The 24,481-nt window shown below is 37.0% G+C and overlaps 1 protein-coding gene and 1 non-coding gene across 4 annotated transcripts in view; one reads left to right on the top strand and one right to left on the bottom strand.

Annotated features, from left to right (window-relative positions):
* Positions 1-24,481, top strand: part of LOC125238264 (complexin) — a 618,857-nt gene that overhangs the window by 511,965 nt on the left and 82,411 nt on the right. The window contains exon 1 of one of the 3 annotated variants that reach the window (XM_048145544.1): positions 1,548-1,633. The exons of the other annotated variants lie outside the window; for them this stretch is intronic. Within the exon in view, the coding sequence (XP_048001501.1) occupies positions 1,621-1,633 (13 nt within the window). The 5' untranslated portion in view covers positions 1,548-1,620. Of the gene's footprint in view, positions 1-1,547; positions 1,634-24,481 lie in introns of those variants that run through there. 3 annotated transcript variants of the gene reach the window in all.
* On the bottom strand, positions 20,460-20,532 carry Trnad-auc. The gene has a single exon. It is a non-coding gene; the product is annotated as a tRNA-Asp (tRNA).

Below are 24,481 nucleotides of genomic sequence, written 5' to 3'. Positions count from 1 at the left end.
CCGCTGCTACAGTTGTAGCGCTGGGTAGCAGATAACATGCATTTTCCGCTACGTATCCGAAAATGCTCCGTAGAAGGCGAAACATTACGTATCTTTGAGTTTCAACTTTCAATCAAGCCGTATGCTAATTTGACACCTATCCCCCTTATTCATAAACGTTCACTAAAGTTATCAAGCCGATAAAGTTCGTTTGTCCCTTTTTCTATCACACACCAATACGTCGGAAAGGGACAAAACGGGCTTTATCGGCTTGATAACTTTTAGTGAATGTTTATGAATATAAAAATAAAGTTTTAATCACAACTATATTTTAACAAATACTCATAGGGTGAACTTGCCTCATTCGGTGGCTTACACTAATTCGGTGAAACAACCGAAAATCGTCTTTTGGAACGATGCTTCAAAGCTTGTATCCGCAGATTAAGCGAGTTTACCCTATTATACTTTTCCAAATTTATTTAGCATTTTTTTTTATTATGTCACTAGAAATCCAAGAAAATTGTTCGCATATATATTTCGTACACTATTGCACACTTTACAAAGTATAAACCAAACACATTCACAACTTTACACCACGATTTACAACTTTACACACATTCGTCAACTCGCCAAAAGGCCTTAAACTCTAGAAAACGGCCGATGTCAAATGCAAGGTATTATAGTAAATTACTTAGCGCATCGACCTATAAAAGATTTAACACACACACACACACACACACACACAAAAACAGCAGACCACGCCCCCTTTCCACAGTCTTTGTTCACACACTACCATACCAAAATAGACTTTACACAGCTCTAATAAAGTCCACTAAACACTAGTAGACGGTTGCTCACACACACAGGCGCATGCGTTAGGGGGGAGTGAAATATTTCCACAATTTTTCTTATATACGTTTTATTGTCTGGGCTCTTTGTAATGGCTATTCGATTTGATTCTTCAATCACATATTGGGATTGTTAAATCTATTTTAAATTTATTGAAATGATGTAGCAAAAATATTTTATTGTTTCATTTTAAATTTTGAAATGTCACTTTAATATTTTTTGAAAGATATGAGGTCTTTATATAATCTGTAATTTTTGTAGTAGATTTCTGAAAGACAATTGTAGTATGCACAAATTCCCTTTGATTTTTATTCCACTCCAAGATCTCGCAAAACCCAAGGGGCAGCGAAACTCGCAAATATCTCACGGAACCCTCCCAATAACGATAATTACGACGATCATTATTAAAAGCACAATTTGACGGGAATCAACTTTTTCCACTAGCCATTACCACTGACAATGCTTCCATTTTACTTGTGCACCCTCTTAAGGGAGTCAGTGTGTGTGCGTGTTTGTAGGCGACACGCGCGCTAGTGTGGAGTGAGCTGTGAAAGCATAAATAGCGGTGCGGGGTGCGCTCAGCGGCATTGGCGCGCGACGTTCAGTCGCGGTCGGTCATATCGCCATGACATAGTCAATCCACGCTTCTCTTCTCCTTCTCTCCTAGTAACTAATACGTATCATGCATTCTCTATTGTAAAATTAATTTGCTCAAATAATATATTTTTATATACGGACGTTATGGAGAGTTGTTGATAGATATATTTTTGCTAAAGTGATAAAGACGCCAAGATGAATTTCATCGGTAAGTCCAATTTGGTTGAAAGCTTTTTTGAGTTGCTAACAAAGGTTCATAAAGAAATTCGTTATGGGTGTGTAATAAAAGTTAAATAAGTCGTAGCGATGTCATAAAAAGCGTAGCTGCCGCATTGGCTACGGTACTACGGCAGTAGGCCGTTCTACGCTTCTCGAGCTACGAAATTAAATTAACCGTGTTGAACTAAGTTTATTGAATTTACCGAAGTTAGTATAGGGGTGCATTTGCTTTGAGTTATTAAGTTATTGAGAACACTTTGGTTGCTTTAGCTATTTAATTTAATTTTACAATTTTCGTGTAAGTTTAACTTAGTTATTAATTCGACAGTTGATTCAAATGAATTGATTTTTTCATTGATTTTATAACTACTATAATACGACACAAAGTTAACTGTATGTGTAACTAACTCCTTTTTGCTGCATACTTAGCAAAAACAGAGTGTACAAGTTTCTAATGGGTTGGCAAGGCGCATATGACACTCCTTGAGTTGTAAGCGTATGGTACGGTGACCGCTTTCCATCAGGCGGACCGTATGCTTGTTTGCCACCGACGTAGTATAAAAAAATTTAATTCAACCATTTTCTTATAATAAGTAATGTGTTATAACAATAATTTGTTAGTGAGAGCTATACGTTTGTAATATTTACTGTAACTATAATAAGTGTAAGTCAATGGACTTACGCGTAAACTATGAACATCGAAGTATGTTATGAAAATTAAATTAGTTATCTGAGAACTAATGTAAAATACTATTAGCTGCAAAAGTGGATGGCGAATTTATCAATGAGTTCATTTATAAATTCTCCATGCACTTTTTTGCGGCTGATATACATTTTTTAAGCCAATTATGCTTTTCCATATCCCTGAAGAAGCACGTTTTTATCGACATAAAAGTCGTATAGGTTTTGGATGTTTCTTTTATCCATAGGCTAATAGGTATGCCGTTTTGCCTTAGGACCATCTCAACAAATGATTCTTACCAGAACCGGCAAGTATGGTCGCGCGATAAATGATAAAATATCTGGCCGTCCTAACACTGCTACCACGAACTTACTGATAATGGTTTTGATCAGGGGACGGCCTGTCTTTTATCGTCTATCGCGCGTACCATACTCCCGTGCAGAACAGCAAATGAGGTCGCGCGATGACGATGATAGAACATCTAGCCATCCTATCGCACTTACAAGGAAGAGTGGCCTGTGCAGGCAGTTACTGTCGCGCGATAAATCTATAAAACAGCAGGCCAATCAATATCGCACTATTTTGTAAGTGCGATAGGGACGGCCCGATGTTTATCATTTATCGCTTGCGACCATGTTGCCCTGCTGATGTTTTATCCGCGCACGTCTCCCAAAGGTCTGGAATACCCAAAGGTAGTAGTAGTAGTAATACACTTTATTGTACAAAAATAAGAACACATAATAACAAGGAAAGAAAAAGAACACACACATCATTTGTACAAAGACGAACTTAATCCCATTAAAGGGAGTTTCTTCCAGTTAACCTCAGAGCAGTTAAAGGAGAATTGGAGGCGGTAGATTTCCCTAAGCTAAGCCTATACCATAACCTACAAACTTTTAGCAATATAGACGTTATATCGTATAAATAAATACGTTATCCCATACCTCTATAACCAAACAAACAAAGGTTTCCGTGATGGGGAAAAACTTAAAATCAAAATAAAATCTCTTCCATGCTTCTCGTGACGTTTTAACACTTAAAAAGCTGATTTAAAACGAAGCGCCTTTGGTAGCCCTAGCGAGTAAAGTGCCGCGCGACTTTCCGTTCCGGAGATCATGCGGGTTCAAATCCCAGCTCGCACCAATGAGTTTTCGGAATTTATAATGCGAAATATCATTTTGATATTTGCCATTTCGGTGAAGAGGAGAAAACATTGTGAGGAAACCGGACTAATGATAAGGTCTAGTTTAACCTCCGGATTGGAAGGTCAGATGGCAGTTGCTTTTGTAAAAACTGAGTGCCTACGCGAAATCTTGGAATTAGTTGTGAAAGCTTGGACCCCAGGCTCCCATGAGCCGTGGCAAATGCCGGGATTACGCAAGGATGATGATGAGAAGCTAGTTTCAAATCCTATAATAGGACCATGAAGCATTGTTCCAAGGATGCTGGCGACATATCCTTGCTGTATTACAATACAGATGCGCTGTGCGAGGAAGTCTACCTAACTCTTTAAGTTATAAAATAATCAAAGTACCTATTTACTTCCTGCCTGCTACGCCGCGGTCCGGGGTTCGAATCCCGGTAAGGGCATTTATTTATGTGATGAGCACAGATATTTGTTCCTGGAGTCACCGGATGTTTTCTATGTATGTAAGTACTTATACATTATATATATCGTTGCTGAGCTGCACCCACAACACGAGCCTTCTTGAGCTTACCGTGGGCTCAGTCTATCTAATGTAAGAATGTCCTATAATATTTATTTGTTATTCACCAAATTTCACCACACGTTTAAAACATGTAGTTCATATACTCATATTATAAATGGAAAACTGTGTGTGTCTGTTTGTTTGTCCTTCTTTAACGACCAAACGGAGCGACAGGATTGACGTGATTATTTAAGTAGAAGATAGTTGAAGGGATGGAGAGTGACATAGGCTATATACTTTTTGTCTCTTTCTAACACCCCACTTGCCTAGAATTGGGCGGTAGAATATTGGTATGGAGCCGCGGGCAAAGGCTATCCATACTAATATAATAAACGGGAAAGTGTGTGTGTCTGTTTGTTTGTCCGTCTTTCACGGCAAAACGGAGCGACGAATTGACGTGATTTTTTAAGATTCAGGATAATTGAGGGGCCTATGTCACTCTCCATGTGACATAGACTACTTTGAGTGAAGCCGCGAACGTGCAAACTGGTTCCAGTTTGGCGAAAAGAAAAAATGGTAATATAGTCATAAGTTTTTGAAAAAAAAAAAAAAAACTAGTATAACAGACATGGCAATGACATCTCATTTCCTCCCTTATATTATACAGCTTTGGGATAAGCACTAAAGCGCCATAAACGTTTACGGGCACCTAAAGCCTGTTTAGAAATTCAACACATTATGGCATGTACTAATAAGGTTCTTTACACACATGGCCGATTATCAATACAGCTTGTGTTTTATATATTACCAGCTTTTGTTATACCTATATTACCGGCTTGGCTTGCGTTCAAATCAGATCAAAAATGATCCATACAATCTTCCACCAGGGGGTAGGACTTTCCCACTTCCTTAAAAATGAGGGTTTTTAAGGAAGTGGGAGAAAAAGAAGCGCAAAAAGTTAACTTATGTTACTCTCCATCCTTTTAACTGTCTCCACTTTAAAAATCACGTCAATTCAGTCGCTCCGTTTTGCCGTAAAGAAGACGGACTAACGAAAGCATAGACGCATCACACTTTCCCATTCATAATATTAGTATCGATTAAATAAGGAGATTACTGAGTTATTTTATAAAATATACTGAGAGGGATAGTAGTCAAAGTAATAAACTTGCATTAAAAGTAAAAGATGATTGCGTGCTGATTCAGACGTACGTTTCGATCAGAATATTTTTTTATCACATATACGTCCCGTTCACACAAATATTCATATACATATACTCCATAATTATATTTACAAACTTTTCGATAACTTATAAAGTTAATGCATTTTTTGACGCACTAATAATAAACTATCAATAGTATAACCGCCATGTGGGATATTGTGATTCACGACGATCGATTGTTCCGATGAGTCGTTAACGATCTCATAGCAAAGAGTCTCGACCAACATCTTAAGAGACTCTCGCTAGGTGGCTGGATCGAAGGGTCAGATGCAGAAGGCGGTGATCTTGGACACAGCGCGGATAGTCCGACGGCGACGGTTCCTCTACTCTGCAGCCCTAACCACGGGTCTTCCCCGCTGCAGGCGGCACCGTTTAGGTTCGGTTTTATAATGTGTTTATATATTTTGTATTGTTTTGTAAGTGGTTTTGTATTTTACTTTTATATTCATATTATACCTCTAAACAGCCTAACTTAAGACGAGTGATGAATAAAGAATAAAAAAAAAACTATCAATGTCACATAAATAAATAAAAACATTTAGAAGTTTTGCGGAAAAATCTAAGTAGGTACTTAGGTACCATAATTTTTCGTAAAATCGAACTGATTTACTAATTCCACTCATACGGAAAATGGAAAATAACTGTACCTTAAAATAAACGAAAACTCTTATATTTTACTAAAACATAGCCATTTTCTTTGTCATGTTGTACTGTCACATGTCTCTTATCTCAACTACCTATATGCACGCCTAACTTAGAATCCCAAAAAAGTCCAACGCAGAATTTGGAATGCGCCAACCTTCCCATTCGTTTTTGGCCATTCCCGGGGGACCCAGCAGCCTGATGTCAAGGCTGTTGGCAGCGTTCCAACTAGGCTACCGGCACCCCAGCACGAACGAGCGTAAGTCTTTTTTTTAAACTAGGGAAATCTGACGTTTTGGATATGCGGATCGAATGCGCTGGTTAGACTGTTTTGGAAGCTAAAGGTCTTAATATAAATATATTTATTTATGGAGGTTTATGGCTGCAGATGGTGTTAATTTGGTTTTCTTGTAAGCTTAGTGGGAGGTGCGGTAAATACAAGTGGAATTTATTAACCTCGCGGAAAAAGGAAGGAAAAATAAATGATAAACCACGCAAAAAGTAGAGGAAAAGCAGTAGCAATATTTTGTTTTTATTTTTACACAGAAATAATTATACTTTTTTTACATGAAATGAATAAAATCGTCATCTTTTTGAGAATCAAAAACTATAGTGAGTCTCATATATAGTGTCTGTCTGTGGCATCGTACCTCCCGAACGGATGAACCGATTTAGATTTACTTTTTTTTTGAAAGCTGAATCAGTCGGGAGTGTTCTTAGCCATGTTTGATAGAAATCGGTTCACTGTGTTAGTTTTTTTCCAAAATTAAAACTTTGTGCTTATTAAATACTTATAAGTATTTAGCACACAATGTTTCAACACAGCCCACTCTTCATAAAATCTACCCTACCGAAACTCTGAAATACTCTCCAAATTGCTCGGAACAAACACAAAACGATTGTAACTCTCTGCGGACAATTTATTTCAGTACTACGAGGCGCTGTTCAGTGGCAGAATTCGGATCACAAATTCAAATAATTTACAAACGAAAAATGTGAGAAAGATTCTTTAGTTTCTTTGAAGTTGTAAATTATTTAATGACTATTGATAGTGCATTATTAAAATATCGAATAATGATCGAGCAGCGTTCATAGTCTATTGATATATGCAATTATGTATCAATACATGCATGAAGGCGGACGATTATACCTACTTGACGATCGGTCTGGCCTGTTATCCTGCTACTATACTGCTTTTGACGACCGGTCTGGCCTAGCGCGTAGTGACCCTGTCTGCTACGCCACGGTCCCGGATTCGAATTCCGGTAAGGGTATTTATTTGTGTGATGGGCACAAATATTTGTTCCTGAGTCATGGATGTTTTCTATGTATATAAGTATTTGTATATTATATATCGTCACTACTTTTAAAAAAACTTGTATCTTCGTCTGTCAATGAAAAAAAAATTGCAGGAAGTATGTATGGAATGCATATAGACTTACTGCGTTTTAACTTTGTGAAGCAGCGTGAGATACGAGATTTTTTCAAAGTAGTGACGATATATCGTTGTCTGAGTACCCGCAAAACAAGCCTTTTGGAGCTCACCGTGGGACTCAGTCAATCTGTGTTAGAATGTCCTATAATATTTAGTTATAAATATTTATTTTTTTACTAGTATAGTCCTTTACTTAAACAAAAATCTTGACAAGTAATATCAAATAGCTCTGCGTTATTCAAATAGACAAGACGGTATGCCGACGCCGTCGATATGAAATTCTCTTTTTCCATTACATGCGTCGAAATATCATCTATCATAACTTACTGAAGGAATGTTTGTAATAAACATTTCTAAAGTTTGTGAACTATAGTGTGCAGATATTAAAATAAAAACTATTTTTATTAAACAGTAAAGCATGATGAATAATAATTTCTTCTTAAAAAAATCTTTTCAATTTGTTTTCATCTGTTCTTTAATTAAAAAACAATCTTAAGTTGGATAATAGAACTTAATCTGTCTTAAATAATTGAAATATAAATCGTAATCATGATAGGTATTATAAAATAAAGCAGTCTTAGAAGAAAAACGTGATTAATATATAGGCGCAAAAATCATTTAAATCTTACTAGAAGAAAAATGTTAATCGAGGTGGATTTAAACGATAATGTAGATTAATCGTTATCCTCCTTGCGTTATCCCGGCATTCACCACGGCTCATGGAAGCCTGGGGTCCGCTTTGACAACTAATATCCCAAGATTTGGCATAGGTACTGGTTTTACGAAAGCGACTGCCATCTGCACTGAGAGAAAATACAACCAGTTTTCATGTTCGTTTAACAAGTTTTTGGTTAAAATAGCGCCTACGTGCTCTTTGGTTCAAACAACAAGCTACTTGTCATTTGAATCGGCAATATATTTGAATCAACAAGTCGATTTTATAAAAACAACCTGACACATATTGTTTTAAACATACGTTTGGCTGATTCAAACGGATAAACCGCAACAAATCGAACTTGTTAAATTCACAATGCAAATTTCTCTCAGTGTGACCTTTCAACCTAAAGGGTAACTAGGCCTTATTGAGATTAGTCCGCTTTCTTCACGTTTTCCTTCACCGAAAAGCGACTGACAAATATCAAATGACATTTCTTGGTACGAGCCGGGGATCGAACCCGCGACCTCCAGGTTGGAAGTCGCACACTAGGCCACCAGCGCTCTTGATAATGTAAATTACTGAATAAATAAAATAATAAAGATATTCATTATTCACTTTTTGATAATCGTGTGACATAAGGAATTACTTATTTATTTAATTATTACAATCTGTGCCTGTGTGGTGACGGGTTAAGAATTTCACCACCCCCTTCTTCCCGTGGGTGTCGTAGAAGGCGACTATGGGATATGGGTTAAATTGTGGCGTAGGCGAGAGGCCGGCAACCTGTCACTGCAATGCCACTCAGCAAGCTTCGTGGCCTAAACATGGTACTCGACTGAAAAGCTTTGTATTATATCACGATTGTATAAAATACTATTTTGAAATTTTTTCAGCTAACTAAAGTGAAGTGTAATGAAATATTATAGTTGACGCGTCAAAGACTATCCATAACTGAAAAGTCAGCATGTATAGTCTGGTCTGTGGTGTCCTAATTGACAGATTAAATTCGACGAGTAGAAAAAGACAATTGTCCACTGAGCCCTACATTTTTCAAATTGCCCGCCATTTTTAGTGCCTAGTTTTGTTTAACCGTCTACACGACACGCATACGTAGCGTACCCGATTATATTATAACGTTGGTACTCAAGCGTCAAATACATAGTACTTCATATCAGGCGGCAAGTCTATAGGTCTATTCTGGCTCAGAGCCAAGCTCTGAATGTAAAATTAAAGATTAAAACTCTGATATCGAACCCGGCGAAGTTCCATCGTTAAACTGCGAACTTGGCGAACTTTTCACGGAGCCGTTTTTATGCACGCTCATGCTCTTAAGTTGTAAAATACGGTTTTTTAAAGGTTCAAAGTTTGAGAGGTTTTAATTTTGAAATTATAAGGTATTTCATGCAGGCAATTGAACAAGTGGTGATATGTTTGACTTTTATGGAATAAATAAATGTGAATATGTATTACAAACCAAGTACAGTATCAAGGATGTGTTTTTAGTTTTTTACACGTTTTCTTAACATTTTGGTGTCAAAAGTAACTTTTTCTATTAAAAAATAATTTACCTTACCAATGCTCATTTATTTTATAATTAAAAAAATATCTTAATATTTCATAATTTACTTTGAAAAATAACGATCTAAATATGAATACAAAAACTGAGCGAAAATTAACTTTCATAATATAAGTAACATATAAATAACTAAGACTAGTCATAAATGGAAGTTACCGCTAAAACTGAACTTCCCTTTAAGTTTTTTCTTACTATGTAGTTACTTACATACATAGGTACCTCAATTATAATCCAAGTGTTAATATAAAACATACCTACAATAGGGATGACGACTACATAAAAAAAAATTGTTTAGTCCGTCAGTTAGATCGTCCAAAAATACTGAACACATATTTTTCGCTTTTTCTTATTAATGAAAAAATACAAAGATATAGAGCATCAAAGTTCGGAAGTGGGGGTTTGTGACGTCACTTCTAAGTAAAAAATTGTACCTAGGCGTGACGTGACGTGAAACTTCAACGCACTGTACCGTCGTCATTTTCCGTTTACGAGAAAAAAGAAAAATACGTGTCTAAAATTCTTTGATAATCGAACTGACGGACTAATTAGTTTTTTTAGTCGTCTCGCCTATTATGTACAAATCATACTCCGCTTACTTAAATTACATCAAAGTAAACAATTCAAGACGAAATAAAATCCCGCTAAGAGCAAAAAATCACTTCCATCCGAAACTATCTCGTCTCGAAAAAAGTCTCGTCTTAGAAGTTTTAACGACCGCTCGGTCCTTGTCTGTCTACAGTGTTTAGAGAGGGACGGGGGATACTTGAGTCGAGTGGTGGTCAAACAGGGGACATCGAATTGCTTTTAGCGGGAGTTATTAAGTTGTGAGTAATGTGTAGTGATGTGGCGATTTTGGGATGTTACCGTAATAGTCGTTGGTAGGTAATTATATTAATTATATTTTTCACATCACCCATTCGCAAAAGGTACTTTGTTTTTTATTATAAATGGACTTACTCTTGGCCACTGACTAGCAAAAGGCAAAGGCGTGAGCTCGCCCAGAAGATCACTCCACTCTTGATTTGAAGGGTGCCGGGCTATATGAGCTCGGAAATATAGCCGCTAGCTAGGAATTCCACTCCTTTTCTTCGTTGTTAGGACTAGAACAGTCCAACAGTCCTGGCCCCGTAGCATTTCTGCGACGCGAAACGAAAACGAAACGCCGCGAAAGGTAGTCAGGCTCTGTCGCGCCAATACGCAACAGTGATGGAGATATCTACGAGCGTTTCGTTTCGTGATCGATTATGCATTCGGCTATGCACGCTGACGCATTGTACAATGGGTAGAAACATGATGAGAACAGAGTCATAAAAAACTGATTATGATATTCCAAGGAAATATAATAATAAATATTTTCTTTATTATAGTTAACTAAAAAATGGCGCTAGCCTTACCATAAAAGTACACTAACATACTCGCGCAGTATTTAATATGTCGCCTTTGTTCCCTGTATGTAAATGCACATTTGCATTGCAGTGACGTTGCACCGCCCACGACATCATTCGACCTGCACGGTTTAACCCTTTGTCGTTCGATGACAGGTATTAATTAAACACGAGCGTGGTACACTAAAATGAAAAGTATAAATAGCAGTAAAAAGTAAAACAATCATACTGTATAACTAGCTTTGATATTGTCATTATAATGTAAAGCCAGTTATGTTTCATTGTGGAGAAAAAGACTGCCGTTTTTTGTTGTAAATTAAAAAAAAACACTCCAGTTTCTCATTAAATAGCTATTAAAATAAATGATTGTTGAAATAGTCGTCTTAGGCCGATAGTCCACCATCATATGCTTATCATAGAAATATTATCAGAGGTCTGTATGCCTCCCTTTTTCTCCAACGTGAATAAAAAGGACGGCATGTTGCCTATGATCATATTTCTATGATAAATATTTGATAGTGGACTATCGGCCTTAAAGAGAAACATCTGAAAATGACTGCCTTTTAAATATTTAGAATATTGTTATTGTATTTTACATGATTTCGACATTTTTAGTTTTGCGTCACAAAATTTACCCATTTTCTGTACTCGTAAGAGTAAGTAATTATTATAATATGATATAAAATTTCACTTCAACATCCGAATTCTAATAACATACTCCTAATATAGGCTACTACGAGTAGACTCATATCGTATTTGGCATAATAAATGATTATCTTCTGTAGTATTTGACATAAAAAACCAATATATACATTTTGGGTATTAAAATTGTATGATGACTACGTATTTTTGTTTAAATATGTGTGCATTTATTTATTTATTTTGGCCACCAAAAACGCTGTCAGCGATGTAGTGACGGCATCGAATTCGAACTTACTTCATGTAAAATAATCACTGACATAATAAACTTTATGCCTCATACTCAGAAAGTCAGAAAATGTTGTTTTCGAATAGAATAACCTGATGTACAGATAATCTATAGATTAACATGACTATGTTGTTTTCGCCTGATTACGTAAAAGTATACTTTAAAATATTTTTTTCGAAAAGCAGAAAATTCATAATAAAATATGGTAATATTTTATTTCGGTTAATTAGACAGCACTTGATCAATATAAGACAGACTTTTAAAAAGGGTCAAGTAGCCTATTACAGTCTAAAATAGATTTCGTCCAAAGCTTAAGAAGTCCCCTCACTAAGTATATTTGTGTTCGTCAAAAAATTTCGTTCAAACATCAACATCACTAGCGGCGTATGTGTGCGTTAAGCCGGACATTAGACGTTTTTGCGGACACTTTTTACTCAGAATCTGCTCGCTGCACGCTTTGAGCTGATTTACTGCTGAAATGTTTCATTTCGGGACTCCGCTAGCCAGATTTATTTTGGAAAACGAGTATTAATATTTACGTTAATAGAAGTACAACATTTGAAGATGGATAATGTAAATTTTTCGTCAGTGCAAAGTCGTGTTTGACATGTTTTGATGGGATTTAATTATAAAATTGTATTACGAATGATATAGTAGGTATTATAGATTACTGACTTAGTGTTAAATCTAAAATGTGGTTAACATAACATATGGATCGATAAAAAATATATATATTAAATAAATGTGACAATTTTATCTTATTATGAAATTCTTAGGAAGTTAATGACGTTTATTACTACATTGTTTTATGCACGTCCGTGAAAACAATTATTTCTACTTTTAAGTAGCAAAGTCTGTTAAAATATAAGTTCTACTAAGTATGTATCTATAAATAATTGTGTATAACGTCGCCTAGTATAAGCTTATTTTGGTGCTAGGTTGGTCCGTTTAAGGTGTCACCCAAAGATTGTTATTAAAGAATTCATTTATTTTCCATTCATTTGTTTTTATAAGACTCAAATTTAAATATGTCATCAGACGCGTTGATCGCGGTTGCATATTTAGCACAGTCGGATTAACTACATACATACATACATACAATCACGCCTGTTTCCCAGAGGGGTAGGCAGAGATCACGGATATCCATTTACTACGATCCTGACAAACCACTTTCGCTTCACACACTTTCATAACGTCACACTTTCATACACGCTCGTCGGTTTCGAGTACTTCTGACCTGGCCTTTTTGCAATATTTCCCCGATTTGATCAAGAAAAGTTCGCCTAGGTACTGAACATTCCACTCTTTTTTCATATACTTTCTTCGTTGATCTCCTCTCATCCATCCTCTCTACATGCCCGAACCACCTTAACATACCCATCTCAATCGGATTAACTATGTCTGTAAAGTCTAATATTTTAACCATTTATACTTAAATCGTTTACATTTTATTTGATAACCGCAATTCGATTAATTAAGCTTTTAACTTTATGCATTTTCAATTAAAACCGAGCTCAGTTTCCACTAAAATTGAGTGTTGCCATAAACTTGTAATTGCCAGTTCGTATTTATTGTTTCGTCGATGGCAACACTGAATTATAACATAGTAAACTTCCAATTACTTAGAGCCGTTTGTGCTAATACGTAAATTAAAAGCATTAAATACGACCCCCTTTCTTCCCGTAGGTGTCGTAGAAGTCGACTGTGGGATATGGGTTAGATTGTGGCGTAGGCGAGAGGCTGGCAACCTGCCACTGCAATGTCACAATTTGGATTTCTTTCAACCCATTTTTGCCATTAGTGGCACTGAAACTTAGTAGTTCGTGTGCTCTGCCTACCCTTTTATGGCATACAGGCATGATTATATGTATATATATATAAATACGATTAGGATTCTTAAGTGTCACAGTATAATTATCGAGACTATTTCATCAACAGTGTACTTTTAAAAGGTGAAAATCTGAAAAGAAATTCAAAGTAGAGAAAAATATTGACTGACACTGTATCATTCAACTTACTTATAGCTACAGTATAGTATAAGTACTATTAAAAAACCGGCCAAGAGCGTGTCGGGCCACGCTCAGTGTAGGGTTCCGTAGTTTTCCGTATTTTTCTCAAAAACTACTTAACCTATCAAGTTCAAAACAATTTTCCTAGAAAGTCTTTATATAGTTCTACTTTTGTGATTTTTTTCATATTTTTTAAACATATGGTTCAAAAGTTAGAGGGGGGGGTCGCACTTTTTTTCCTTTAGGAGCGATTATTTCCGAAAATATTAATATTATCAAAAAACGATCTTAGTAAACCCTTATTCATTTTTAAATACCTATCTAACAATATATCACACGTTGGGGTTAGAATGAAAAAAAAATCAGCCCCCACTTTACATGTAGGGGGGTACCCTAATAAAACATTTTTTTCCATTTTTTATTTTTGCACTTTGTTGGCGTGATAGATATACATATTGGTACCAAATTTCAGCTTTCTAGTGCTTACGGTTACTGAGATTATCCGCGGACGGACGGACGGACGGACAGACAGACATGGCGAAACTATAAGGGTTCCTAGTTGACTACGGAACCTAAAAAAGCATGAAATAAAAAAAACGGCAGGAACGATTATCGCCCTAAGACTTATATTAACCGGGATATAAACCGTGATTACCTTCTTGATTTTTATTGAGGTCCCGATATTTCGACGCATTTGCATGCATCATGATCACGGGAAACTGAAGACGGCGGGTGGATGTCAAAGTTGCGTAGACAGCGTGCGATCTACCCTCATTCGCGCGCGTCGGCTGCGTTCACTCTCAGCGTTACCACTGGTCGCGTTCTCACTCGTTGGTCTGTCCAAACACACTACACTCACCGTGTAGTCAATCACTTAAAACTCTGATTATCGCGTTATGTTTTATTGAATTTCTTGTTTAAACAGACTGTATTTACTTAGCATTAGTTATTTCAAATTTACTTTAACAACGAATTGAAATAAATAATTCTACGTTACAAAGTTTACGAAATTTTGCTTAAATTTAACATACGAGTATTTAACGATAAAAATACATTGAAATATATTCTTCTTTATCATTGACACACAAACGCAAATTTATCACTAAACAAATCATTGCAAAAAAAGATAAAAACAAACTGCGGAAAAGCACAAACAAATTTTTAAAATAAACGCAAAAGGGAATAAAAGGAAACACAATATAACGGGACACCTACAGGATGATTCGATAACTGTAAGCAAGGCTTATCCGGGACACCCCTAGTATTCTGGACATTTTATTACTTTGGCGAAAATTGGACACGCTGTATTTCGATTTGGAAACTAATATGGGTGGCTTGTGTAACTTTTTTCCTGTTATTGTATTTTATATTTGCTGCGAAAGTCAATCTTTGAAAATGGTGATCTTTTGTGATTCGAATGATAATAACTAGCATCATTTTCTGGTTAATTATGGACAATTCATCGCTCCATTTTGCTGTCAAAGACGGACAAACAAACAGAGACACACTTTTCCTCATTCATTATATTTTTCTTTCTTCTAACTTAAGAGCTGTGCTTTTGTCGGTGGAGCAATCTCCAACTCGTCCGATCCTCTGCCAACTCCTTCACCTTCTGATACAACAATACCTGAAACTTCTCTTTTATTTGTTTGAAATAGTTTCTCCTAGGTCTTCCTGTTTCTTTCTTTCCTTCTATTTTTCCTTCTACGATGTTCTTGAGGAACGGGAATTTATTAGTATGGAATTATGGATAATGTTAGTATAGATTTCTGTAGAATGGTTCTTTCTACAGAAATCATTAGATCGGTCCGCCCCATTTTATTCTAGCGTGTCATCCTGCAATTTCTAGTGCTATCATCACTCATGAATGTCATGATCGCGTATGGATCAGAATAATTGACGACCTGGGATCTTATCTAGATCTGGCATAATTGACGATCTGGGTCTAGGTTCCTCAAGTCTAGACGAAAGTGGGCTAGAGAGGCCGTGGCGAGGTGGGCTGCTATTTTTACAGAAATCGATACCGAGGGCGCCACGTCTGTCTGTTTTGTTTCTTACTTTTGTTGGTTTAAGCTGAGTGATATACCTACATTAAAAAACTTAACTTGTTTTTAATACAGTTTTATTAACCCCCGACGCAAAAACGACGGGGTGTTATAAGTTTGACGTGTCTGTCTGTGTGTGTGTCTGTCTGTGGCATCGTAGCTCCCGAACGAATGAACCGATTCCGATTTAGTTTTTTTTGTCTGAAAGCTGAGTAAGTCGGGAGTGTTCTTAGCCATGTTTCATTAATTTTGTTTTTTCAAAATTATAATTTTGAAAAAACCCCCGACCGCGACATAGTAGACGGATTTTCATGAAACATGGCTAAGAACACTCCCGACTAACTGAGCTTTCAGACAAAAAAAAACTAAATCTAAATCGGTTCATCCATTCGGGAGCTACGTTGCCACAGACAGACACACACACAGACAGACACGTCAAACTTATAACACCCCGTCGTTTTTGCGTCGGGGGATAAAAAGGTATTTCATACAAACTTTAGCGCTTATCGAAACTTATTCAATCGAAAACGTAAAACTTTTAAGTGCAATAAATATTAAAATGAATTTATCTTTCAATACCTATACATAACAGCGATGTAATAGGTATAGTTTCCACCTAATCCATACTAATATTATAAATGGGAAAGTGTGTGTGTCTGTTTGTTTGTCCGTCCTTCACGGCAAAACGGAGCGACGAATTGACGTGATTTTTTAAGTGGAGATAGTTGAAGGCATAGAGAGTGACTTAGGCCACTTTTCGTCTCTTTCTAACGCGAGCGAAGCCGCGGGCAAAATCTAGTTCCATAATAAAGATTTTTTAATAAAGTAGCATAAAAATCCCCAAGTCGGTTATGCAAATGAGTCATGTAAATAATTTAAATCAAAGTGGCACTCGATGACCTGAGAACGTGAAACTAGGTTACAGTATAACGGTAGGCATGTGGAATATTAGAGCACGTATAGATTTTATTTTAATTATCCGAGCGAGCCAAATAAGATTTTTTTTTTTTTTTTTTTTATGAAAATAGGCAGCAAACGAGCAGACGAGCCGCCTGATGGTAAGCAGTCATCGCCGCCCATGGACATAAGCAACATCAGGGGAGCCACTTATGCGTTACCGACCTTTGAGAACCCTAAATACCTGCTTCTTGAAGAACCCCATGTCATAGCGCAAGGGAAACACCTCAGAAGGTAGCTCATTCCACAACTTACACGTTCTGGGCAAAAACGAGCGGGAGGCCCGTTTGTTCTTGGTTTGCCACGTGTCGAGAAAGTGAGGATGAACTTTGTTTCTTTGGCGGGAGGTGCGGTGATAAAAGCGCGACGGTGGCACCAACGCGGCGTGACGGTGGTGGGTATTTATAAGTATTACCTATGCAGGGTACTTTTTTTAGTCATCTGATATACTTAATAATCGGGGCGAATCGAATCCATTCTAAACAACTTATTAGGGGCACCGACTTAATAACCTAACCACAAAATTAAAATTTTGAAAAAACCCCCGACCGCGACATAGTGGACCGATTTTCATGAAACATGGCTAAGAACACTCCCGACTAACTCTGCTTTCAGACAAAAACAAACTAAATCTAAATCGGTTCATCCGTTCGGGAGCTACGATGCCACAGACAGACACACACACAGACAGACAGACAAACAGACAGACAGACAGACAGACAGACAGACAGACAGACGGACAGACACACAGACAGACACGTCAAACTTATAACACCCCTTCGTTTTTGCGTCGGGGTTAAAAACCGTGAAAACAAAAGCACTCTCCCATAGACAATGTCAAAGAATATGCTAGTTTCCTACTAGTCAAACCAGTTTCTTTTTAAGAACTGTCAAAACGATTTGCTAAATATGGAATTAATATGAAATACTAAGGAGTGATGTCACGGTCAATTTATTTACTTTATATGTTTCTCTTTGACTTATTAAATATAAATTATGTTTAAACATAACTACTGTCCATATTTTTCTTCTATTATGTGATGCTTTATTTCGTGCACTGCATAAAATATTTTATTTTAAGTATAGGAAACTAGCCTTTTTTGTAGGTTAGAAAAAGAGCTCAATTATCGTCACCATTTTTTTAATGAAGAATACAGGATAGGTATTCTTGTCTGATAACCTAACCACAAAATTAAAATTTTGAAAAAACCCCCGACCGCGACATAGTGGACCGATTTTCATAAAACATGGCTAAGAACACTCCCGACTAACTCAGCTTTCAAACAAAAAAACTAGATCGAAATCGGTTCAACCGTTCGGGAGCTACGAGGCCACAGACAGACACATACACAGACAGACAGACAAACAGACAGACAAACACACAGACAGACACGTCAAACTTATAACACCCCTTCGTTTTTGCGTCGGGAGTTAAAATATAAGTACAAGATAGGCATTCCTGTTTAGTTAATTCGTAACTCGTGTCGATTTAAAACACTCCCTTCGGTCGTTTAATTTATCGCCACTCGTTTCGAACTTCCTTTCTTTCGCACTTGTATCGTAATGTACTATATCAGACTTCGATGAAATGCCTAGTAGTACTTAAAGTTCAAGGCTGAAACCGCTAGAGAGCTCATCTCAGGCGCTAAGTAATGCAATCAGCGAAACTCCCGCAGATGCGGTTCGGGAAATAAAATGAAACTGAAGTGTTATTCCAATCACTCTAGCGAGCCAGAGTGAGTTTCGAGGCTACATTTATTGCAGTGTTTGTGATACTATAATACTCATTACTGGACACCTCAATACAGGACTGGAAACAAGAGACTAAGAATTATACACACCAACTTACAGTTACACATAACCACAACACACACACAGCAACTTAACTTAGCACTAGAAAGCTAAAATTTGGTACCAATATGTATATCAATTACGCCGACAAAGTGGTAAAATAAAAAGTGGAAAAAATGTTTTGTTAAGGTACCCCCCCCCCCTACATGTAAAGTGGGGACTGGTATTTTTTTTCACTCCAACCCTAACGTGTGATATATTGTTGGATAGGTATTTAAAAATAAATAAGGGTTTACTAAAATCGTTTTTTGATAATATTAATATTTTCGGAAATAATCGCTCCTAAAGGCTCGCTCCTCTAACTTTTGAACCATAATATGTTTAAAAAATATGAAAAAAATCACAAAAGTAGAACTTTATTAGGAAAATTGTTTTGAACATGATAGGTTCAGTAGTTTTTGAGAAAAATTCGGAAAACTACGGAACCCTACACTGAGCGTGGCCCGACACGCTCTTGGCCGGTTTTATTTTTGATGTAGGTAAAACTTTAACGAAAAATGTCAGCAATTCCCGTCAACTTTGTACAATGCCACGTCAGCAAATTTTAATTGATCCTATTTTGTTACCAACATTTAGTAATATAATTCGACTTTCGTAAGATATATACAGGATAATTGTTATAATTAAGAAAATATAGATACTAGAGAACCTTAATGACGAAATAAAACTTAATAAAATCTCAATTCATCAACAAAATCTTGGTAACAAAATAGGAATTAATAAAAACAAATTTAACTTTTCCCTTAATTTTTGTACAAACTTTTCGAGAACTGCTGATGTATGATATCATACTACTTATTCGAAAGTATCACTGAGAGAAAAAAACAACCAGTTTTCATGTTCCTTCAAAAAGTTTTTTGGTTAAAATAGCGCCTACGTGCTCTTTGGTCGCTACGTCTATAATTCCTGGCTCCGTAGCCGAATGCCATTTCTGCGACGCCAAGTGCCGCAGAAATGCAGTCTGGCTCTGTCACGCCAATACGCAAGAGCTATAGAGATAGATTGCATTTCTACGACGCGAAACGAAAACGAGACGCCGCGAAAGGTAGTCGGGCTTTGTCGCGCCAATACGCAAGAGCGATAGAGATAGTTATCTATGAGCGTTTCGTTTCGTGAGCGTTTGTGAATTCGGCTGCGCACGCTGGGCTGTAGTTTAGTGTAAAGTCACTCACACTCACTCAGCGATGTGAATACGCATCCTAGATAGCGCAGCTGCGCTTGTTTAATTAACTAAAATGCGCCCGGAATGACGGGGCGAGTTGCAACGAGTTTTCGCTTAGTGACATTTAAAAACAGCTGAGCTATATGGCTACCATGAGTTTTTAACTCCCGACGCAAAAACGACGGGGTGTTATAAGTTTGACGTGTCTGTCTGTCTATCTGTTTGTCTGTCTGTCTGTGTGAGTCTGTCTGTGGCATCGTAGCTCCCGAACGGATGAACCGATTTAGTTTTTTTTATTTGGAAGCTGAGTTAGTCGGGAGTGTTCTTAGCCATGTTTCATGAAAATCGTTCCACTGTGTCGGGGTTTTTTCAAAATTTGAATTTTGTGGTTAGGTTATAATATACTGTATAGCTCAAAAAATACATTTATTTTATGGAGCAAGTGAAAAGCGGTCACAAACAGTAACTAGAATAATAAAGTAACTACACGCATTTTCGTGACATTAAATTAGAATATGTCAAACGATATTTGACATTTTTAACTTCTGATTAGCAGAAACGTCTGCAATCGATGCCACTAGGCTTAGAATAAATTTTAAAAGTGGAAAATGTCTGCCTTGGGTGAGACTTGAACTCACGGCCTCTGGATCGATACTCCAGCGCTCTGCCAACTGAGCCACCAAGACTTCAACCAAGCCAGCGAAATTTTCCACTACTAAGGTCAATGGGACCCGTAGCGACATCTACCGTAAGAGACATAAGATATTTGACATATTCTAATTGCGTTTGTGCATTCCTATCGTACTTACAGATAGTGCAAATAGGACGTGATAGTATTTATCACGCGAGCGTGCTTGCCCGCATGGTTAAAAGATAAATTCCACGTGTTTCGTATAAATTCGAGGCGATACCAAACAATATATATATATATATTATATTATGAGCCTAATGTGTCCTACTGCTGGGCAAAGGCCTCCCCCCTCTTTTTCCATTTCTCCCGGTTTTGTGCGACAACTGACCAGTCTCTCAACCAATATAACTTTGTTTTCTAATCTTTATGTCACGACTTTGCCGACGTGACTTATTTACATCGATGCCAAATTTTTATTTACTCTATAGTAAAAAAAATAAAAATACAGCAGAACTCTAAAAGAGGGAAGCATATACAACTTATAAATGGCTCCGACTAGCCTCAAGCTACTGTCTAGTGCGATGTATTAGGCGAGGGCTGTCAGGGAATAAGTACCTACGAGTAGCTTGGTAAATTAAAAACTGGCATTGTACCCTACCGTGGATTACAGAGCTAGACTACTTCCCGCAGATAGTGTATTGTTTAGTCCTCACCATTTTCCATGTCAGGGTGGCTAGCCGAATGGCACAATCGCTCACGAAACGCTCACGAAACGAAGCGCTAGTAGATATCTATCTCTATCGCGCTTGCGTATTGGCGCGACAGAGCCAGCGGCGTATCGCTTTCGTTTGGCGTCGGAGAAATGCCATTCGGCTACGGGGCCTGGCCAGATCGAACTTGCTTTTAGAGACTCTATATCCACGTGTGGCAATACTGGTCATCTTCCTCCCGGCATTTGCCACGGCTCATGGGGGCCTGGGGTCCGCTTTGACAACTAATCCCAAGATTTGGCGTAGGCACTAGTTTTACGAAAGCGACTGCCATCTGACCTTCCAACCCGAAGGATAACTAGGCCTTATTGGAATCAGTCCGGTTTCCTCAGTATGTTTTCACCGTAAAGTGACGGGCAAATATCAAATGACATTTCGCACATAAGTTCCGAAAACCTCATTGGTGCGAGCCGGGGTTCGAACCCGCGACCTCCGGATCGAAAGTCGCACGCTAGCCACCAGCGCTTGGCAATACTCGCACGTGTGGCAATACTCGTACTGGCAATTAAATTGACCAGCTGAGTTGTATGTGTATGTAACTGTAAAACCCTAGGTTTTACCGGTAAATTCTAGGTTTTACCGGTAAATCCTAGGTTTTACCGGTAAATCTAGGTTTTACCGGTAAATCCTAGGTTTTACCGATGCCAATTGGTATAAGCCCGATGTGAGAAATATTTCGGGCTTTTACCGACAATGATTTGGTAAAACCTAGGTCTTACCACGGCGGTCGGCAATGTTGTATCAGGCAGAAGTCAATTTAGGTCTCTATTTTCGTAACTAGCGCTAACGCTATACACCTAAGGTTGTGCATTTTTTTTTTTAATTATAAATGGGCTTACTCTTGACCACAGACTAGCCAAAGGCAAAGATTATACTGGGTGTAGAACAAGGGATTACTTATACCAGAAATAAAGATGCAATTGAAATCCCAAATGACGAGTATAATAGTAATTGATTAAAATGTGATTGGTACTATACATATATAAAAAAAAATACTTGCTGCTTGTAGCAGAGATACTCGTAAAATAGATAAAATAAATATGTGAAGTTTACATAGTAATATGAGAGCGTCATTCTAATAAGCACGAGCTCATATGCTCCGTCTTGTAAACAGTAGTCTGTGGAGTCTGTGCAAGGATGTGGAAATATCCGCGTTCCTCTCCTGGGATTAAAATGCTCTCGTGACTAAATAAAATAGTTTTCTTTGAGCATACATTTTAATCAAGGTTTTTGAAAAAAATTTACAGCTCAACATTATAACTATAGAAAATTACTTTTAATAAACATGAAGACGTGTTTTATTTTATTTTAGTGAAAAATCTATACTCAATATTATAAATGGGAAAGTGTGTGTGTCTGTTTGTTTGTCCGTCCGTAAACGGAGTGACGAATTGACGTGATTTTCTAACTGGAGATAGTTGAAGGGATGGAGAGTGACATAGGCTACTTTTTGTCTCTTTCTAACGCGAGCGAAGCCGCGGGCAAAAGCTAGTACAACTATAATTTACGTTCCTCGCTGTATCGCAGTGCTAATACTGAAAGTTTAGCCATAATAAATTAACCCTTAAATGCATGGTGATATATATGATGATGATAAAGATACCTCTGTTTCGATCGTCCACCGTGGGTCCTCATACGCTGGCATGGTATGCGAGCTTGCGTCTGGCGGCGCAATGTCCGGCGTCCGTGATGAGCAGCATCGGCAGCACTATCCAGGCTGACAGAGCTTGGGTGGCCCATGATGCTGTTGCAGCGGACGGGTACATCATGTTGCCAAAGCCCGTGGCGGCACGGGAATTTCATTCAATCGTGTGATGAGGTGGTGATGTCATAAAACCGTGTAAATGTGTTCTTTTTGCTTGTTTCGCGAGTGAAGTGTGAAGTGAAGTGTTGCATTGTTTACTTAAATATGTTTATAACTTGTGAAATTAATTTAATTATCATAATTTAATTAGATGTAATGAATTCAATTGGATGTAATGAATTTAATTAGATGTAATTAATTTAATTGTATCGAAGTTAATGTTATTCATATATTTATTTTTCACGGGCCTATATTTCTTGATAAGATTTATGGAAATATTTAAAAATCCATTTTATAGGATATCGTAATTATGGGGTAAAGGTATCGGTATGAAGTGAAGTGATGTTTTGTGTTTCTATTGTTTAAGAATTATTTCAAATGCATATTATACTACACTTTTATAATCTTTTTCTTGTATAAACTGATATTGTCTTTCTTTTGAATTATTTCACATTAAGTTTTGGCGAAGGGTCTCGCCTCGAACAGGATGGCCGAGCTGTTAGAGTAATTATTTATTAATGCCTTATTTTGATTTATCTTACTGTCATTTATGATGAAAGTATTAAAGAATATCAATTGACTAATAGTAGTCACTGGGTTTCCGCCATGTTGGAATGTTATAAAAATGGCGGACAAGCAGTGACGGGGGCCAGTTCGAGTACAGACGAGTAGTAGTGAAGAAGTCTTGAATTATTTATTGTAAATTTGTTGTTAATATGTTTGTTATAAGTGAATAAAGTAAATGTGATGGTACAAGTAATAGTTTTCATCATCAACCTGGTAATATCCCCAACATGATGTCCTCCCAGACGTATCCGTCGACGGCGACACCTGGACAATTCAGGTATTTTATAAGTTCTGACGTGCATGGGCTCGAACGTGACTTGCGAAGCCGAGTTTTGTGATATATATATGCATCATATGTTTGATGGCTCGTGGCTCGATATGTAGCTATCCAAAATCACATTTATTGCTTAATTATTATTCATTATTTATTATTATTTAATATAAAATTAAATAAATTAAATAATATAATGATTTACGATTTATTATTTAAGGATTAAGATGAAATGGCGGAAAAGTGTGAAAAAACAGGACGATGGCGATTTTTAGTATGTGATTTTTTCGGAGTTAGTAATTAGTTTATGTTTAAACATTTTATCATAAAGGTTTCACAAATAGTGTACCTTTTTAGTAGTAGTAATTTTTTTAAATAAAACTTACCAATTACGATATATTTATATAAATAAGATTTGGCCTATTTAACTTCTAACACTGATTTGGTATAAAAATCGATCTTAAATATTTTTTTTATTATTTTTCCCAGAGTCAGAAAACCACTGTCTATCACATATATTAATATCTCGTTAAAAAAAAAATTTATGCATTTAAGGGTTAAAGATACGAGTATTTACATTTATAAAAAATTA

This window comes from Leguminivora glycinivorella, chromosome 23 (genome assembly GCF_023078275.1).
Source record: "Leguminivora glycinivorella isolate SPB_JAAS2020 chromosome 23, LegGlyc_1.1, whole genome shotgun sequence".
In the NCBI taxonomy this organism is placed as follows: domain Eukaryota; kingdom Metazoa; phylum Arthropoda; class Insecta; order Lepidoptera; family Tortricidae; genus Leguminivora; species Leguminivora glycinivorella.
The sequence above is the reverse complement of the archived record's forward strand: the minus strand, read 5'-3'. Positions and strand labels throughout refer to the sequence as shown.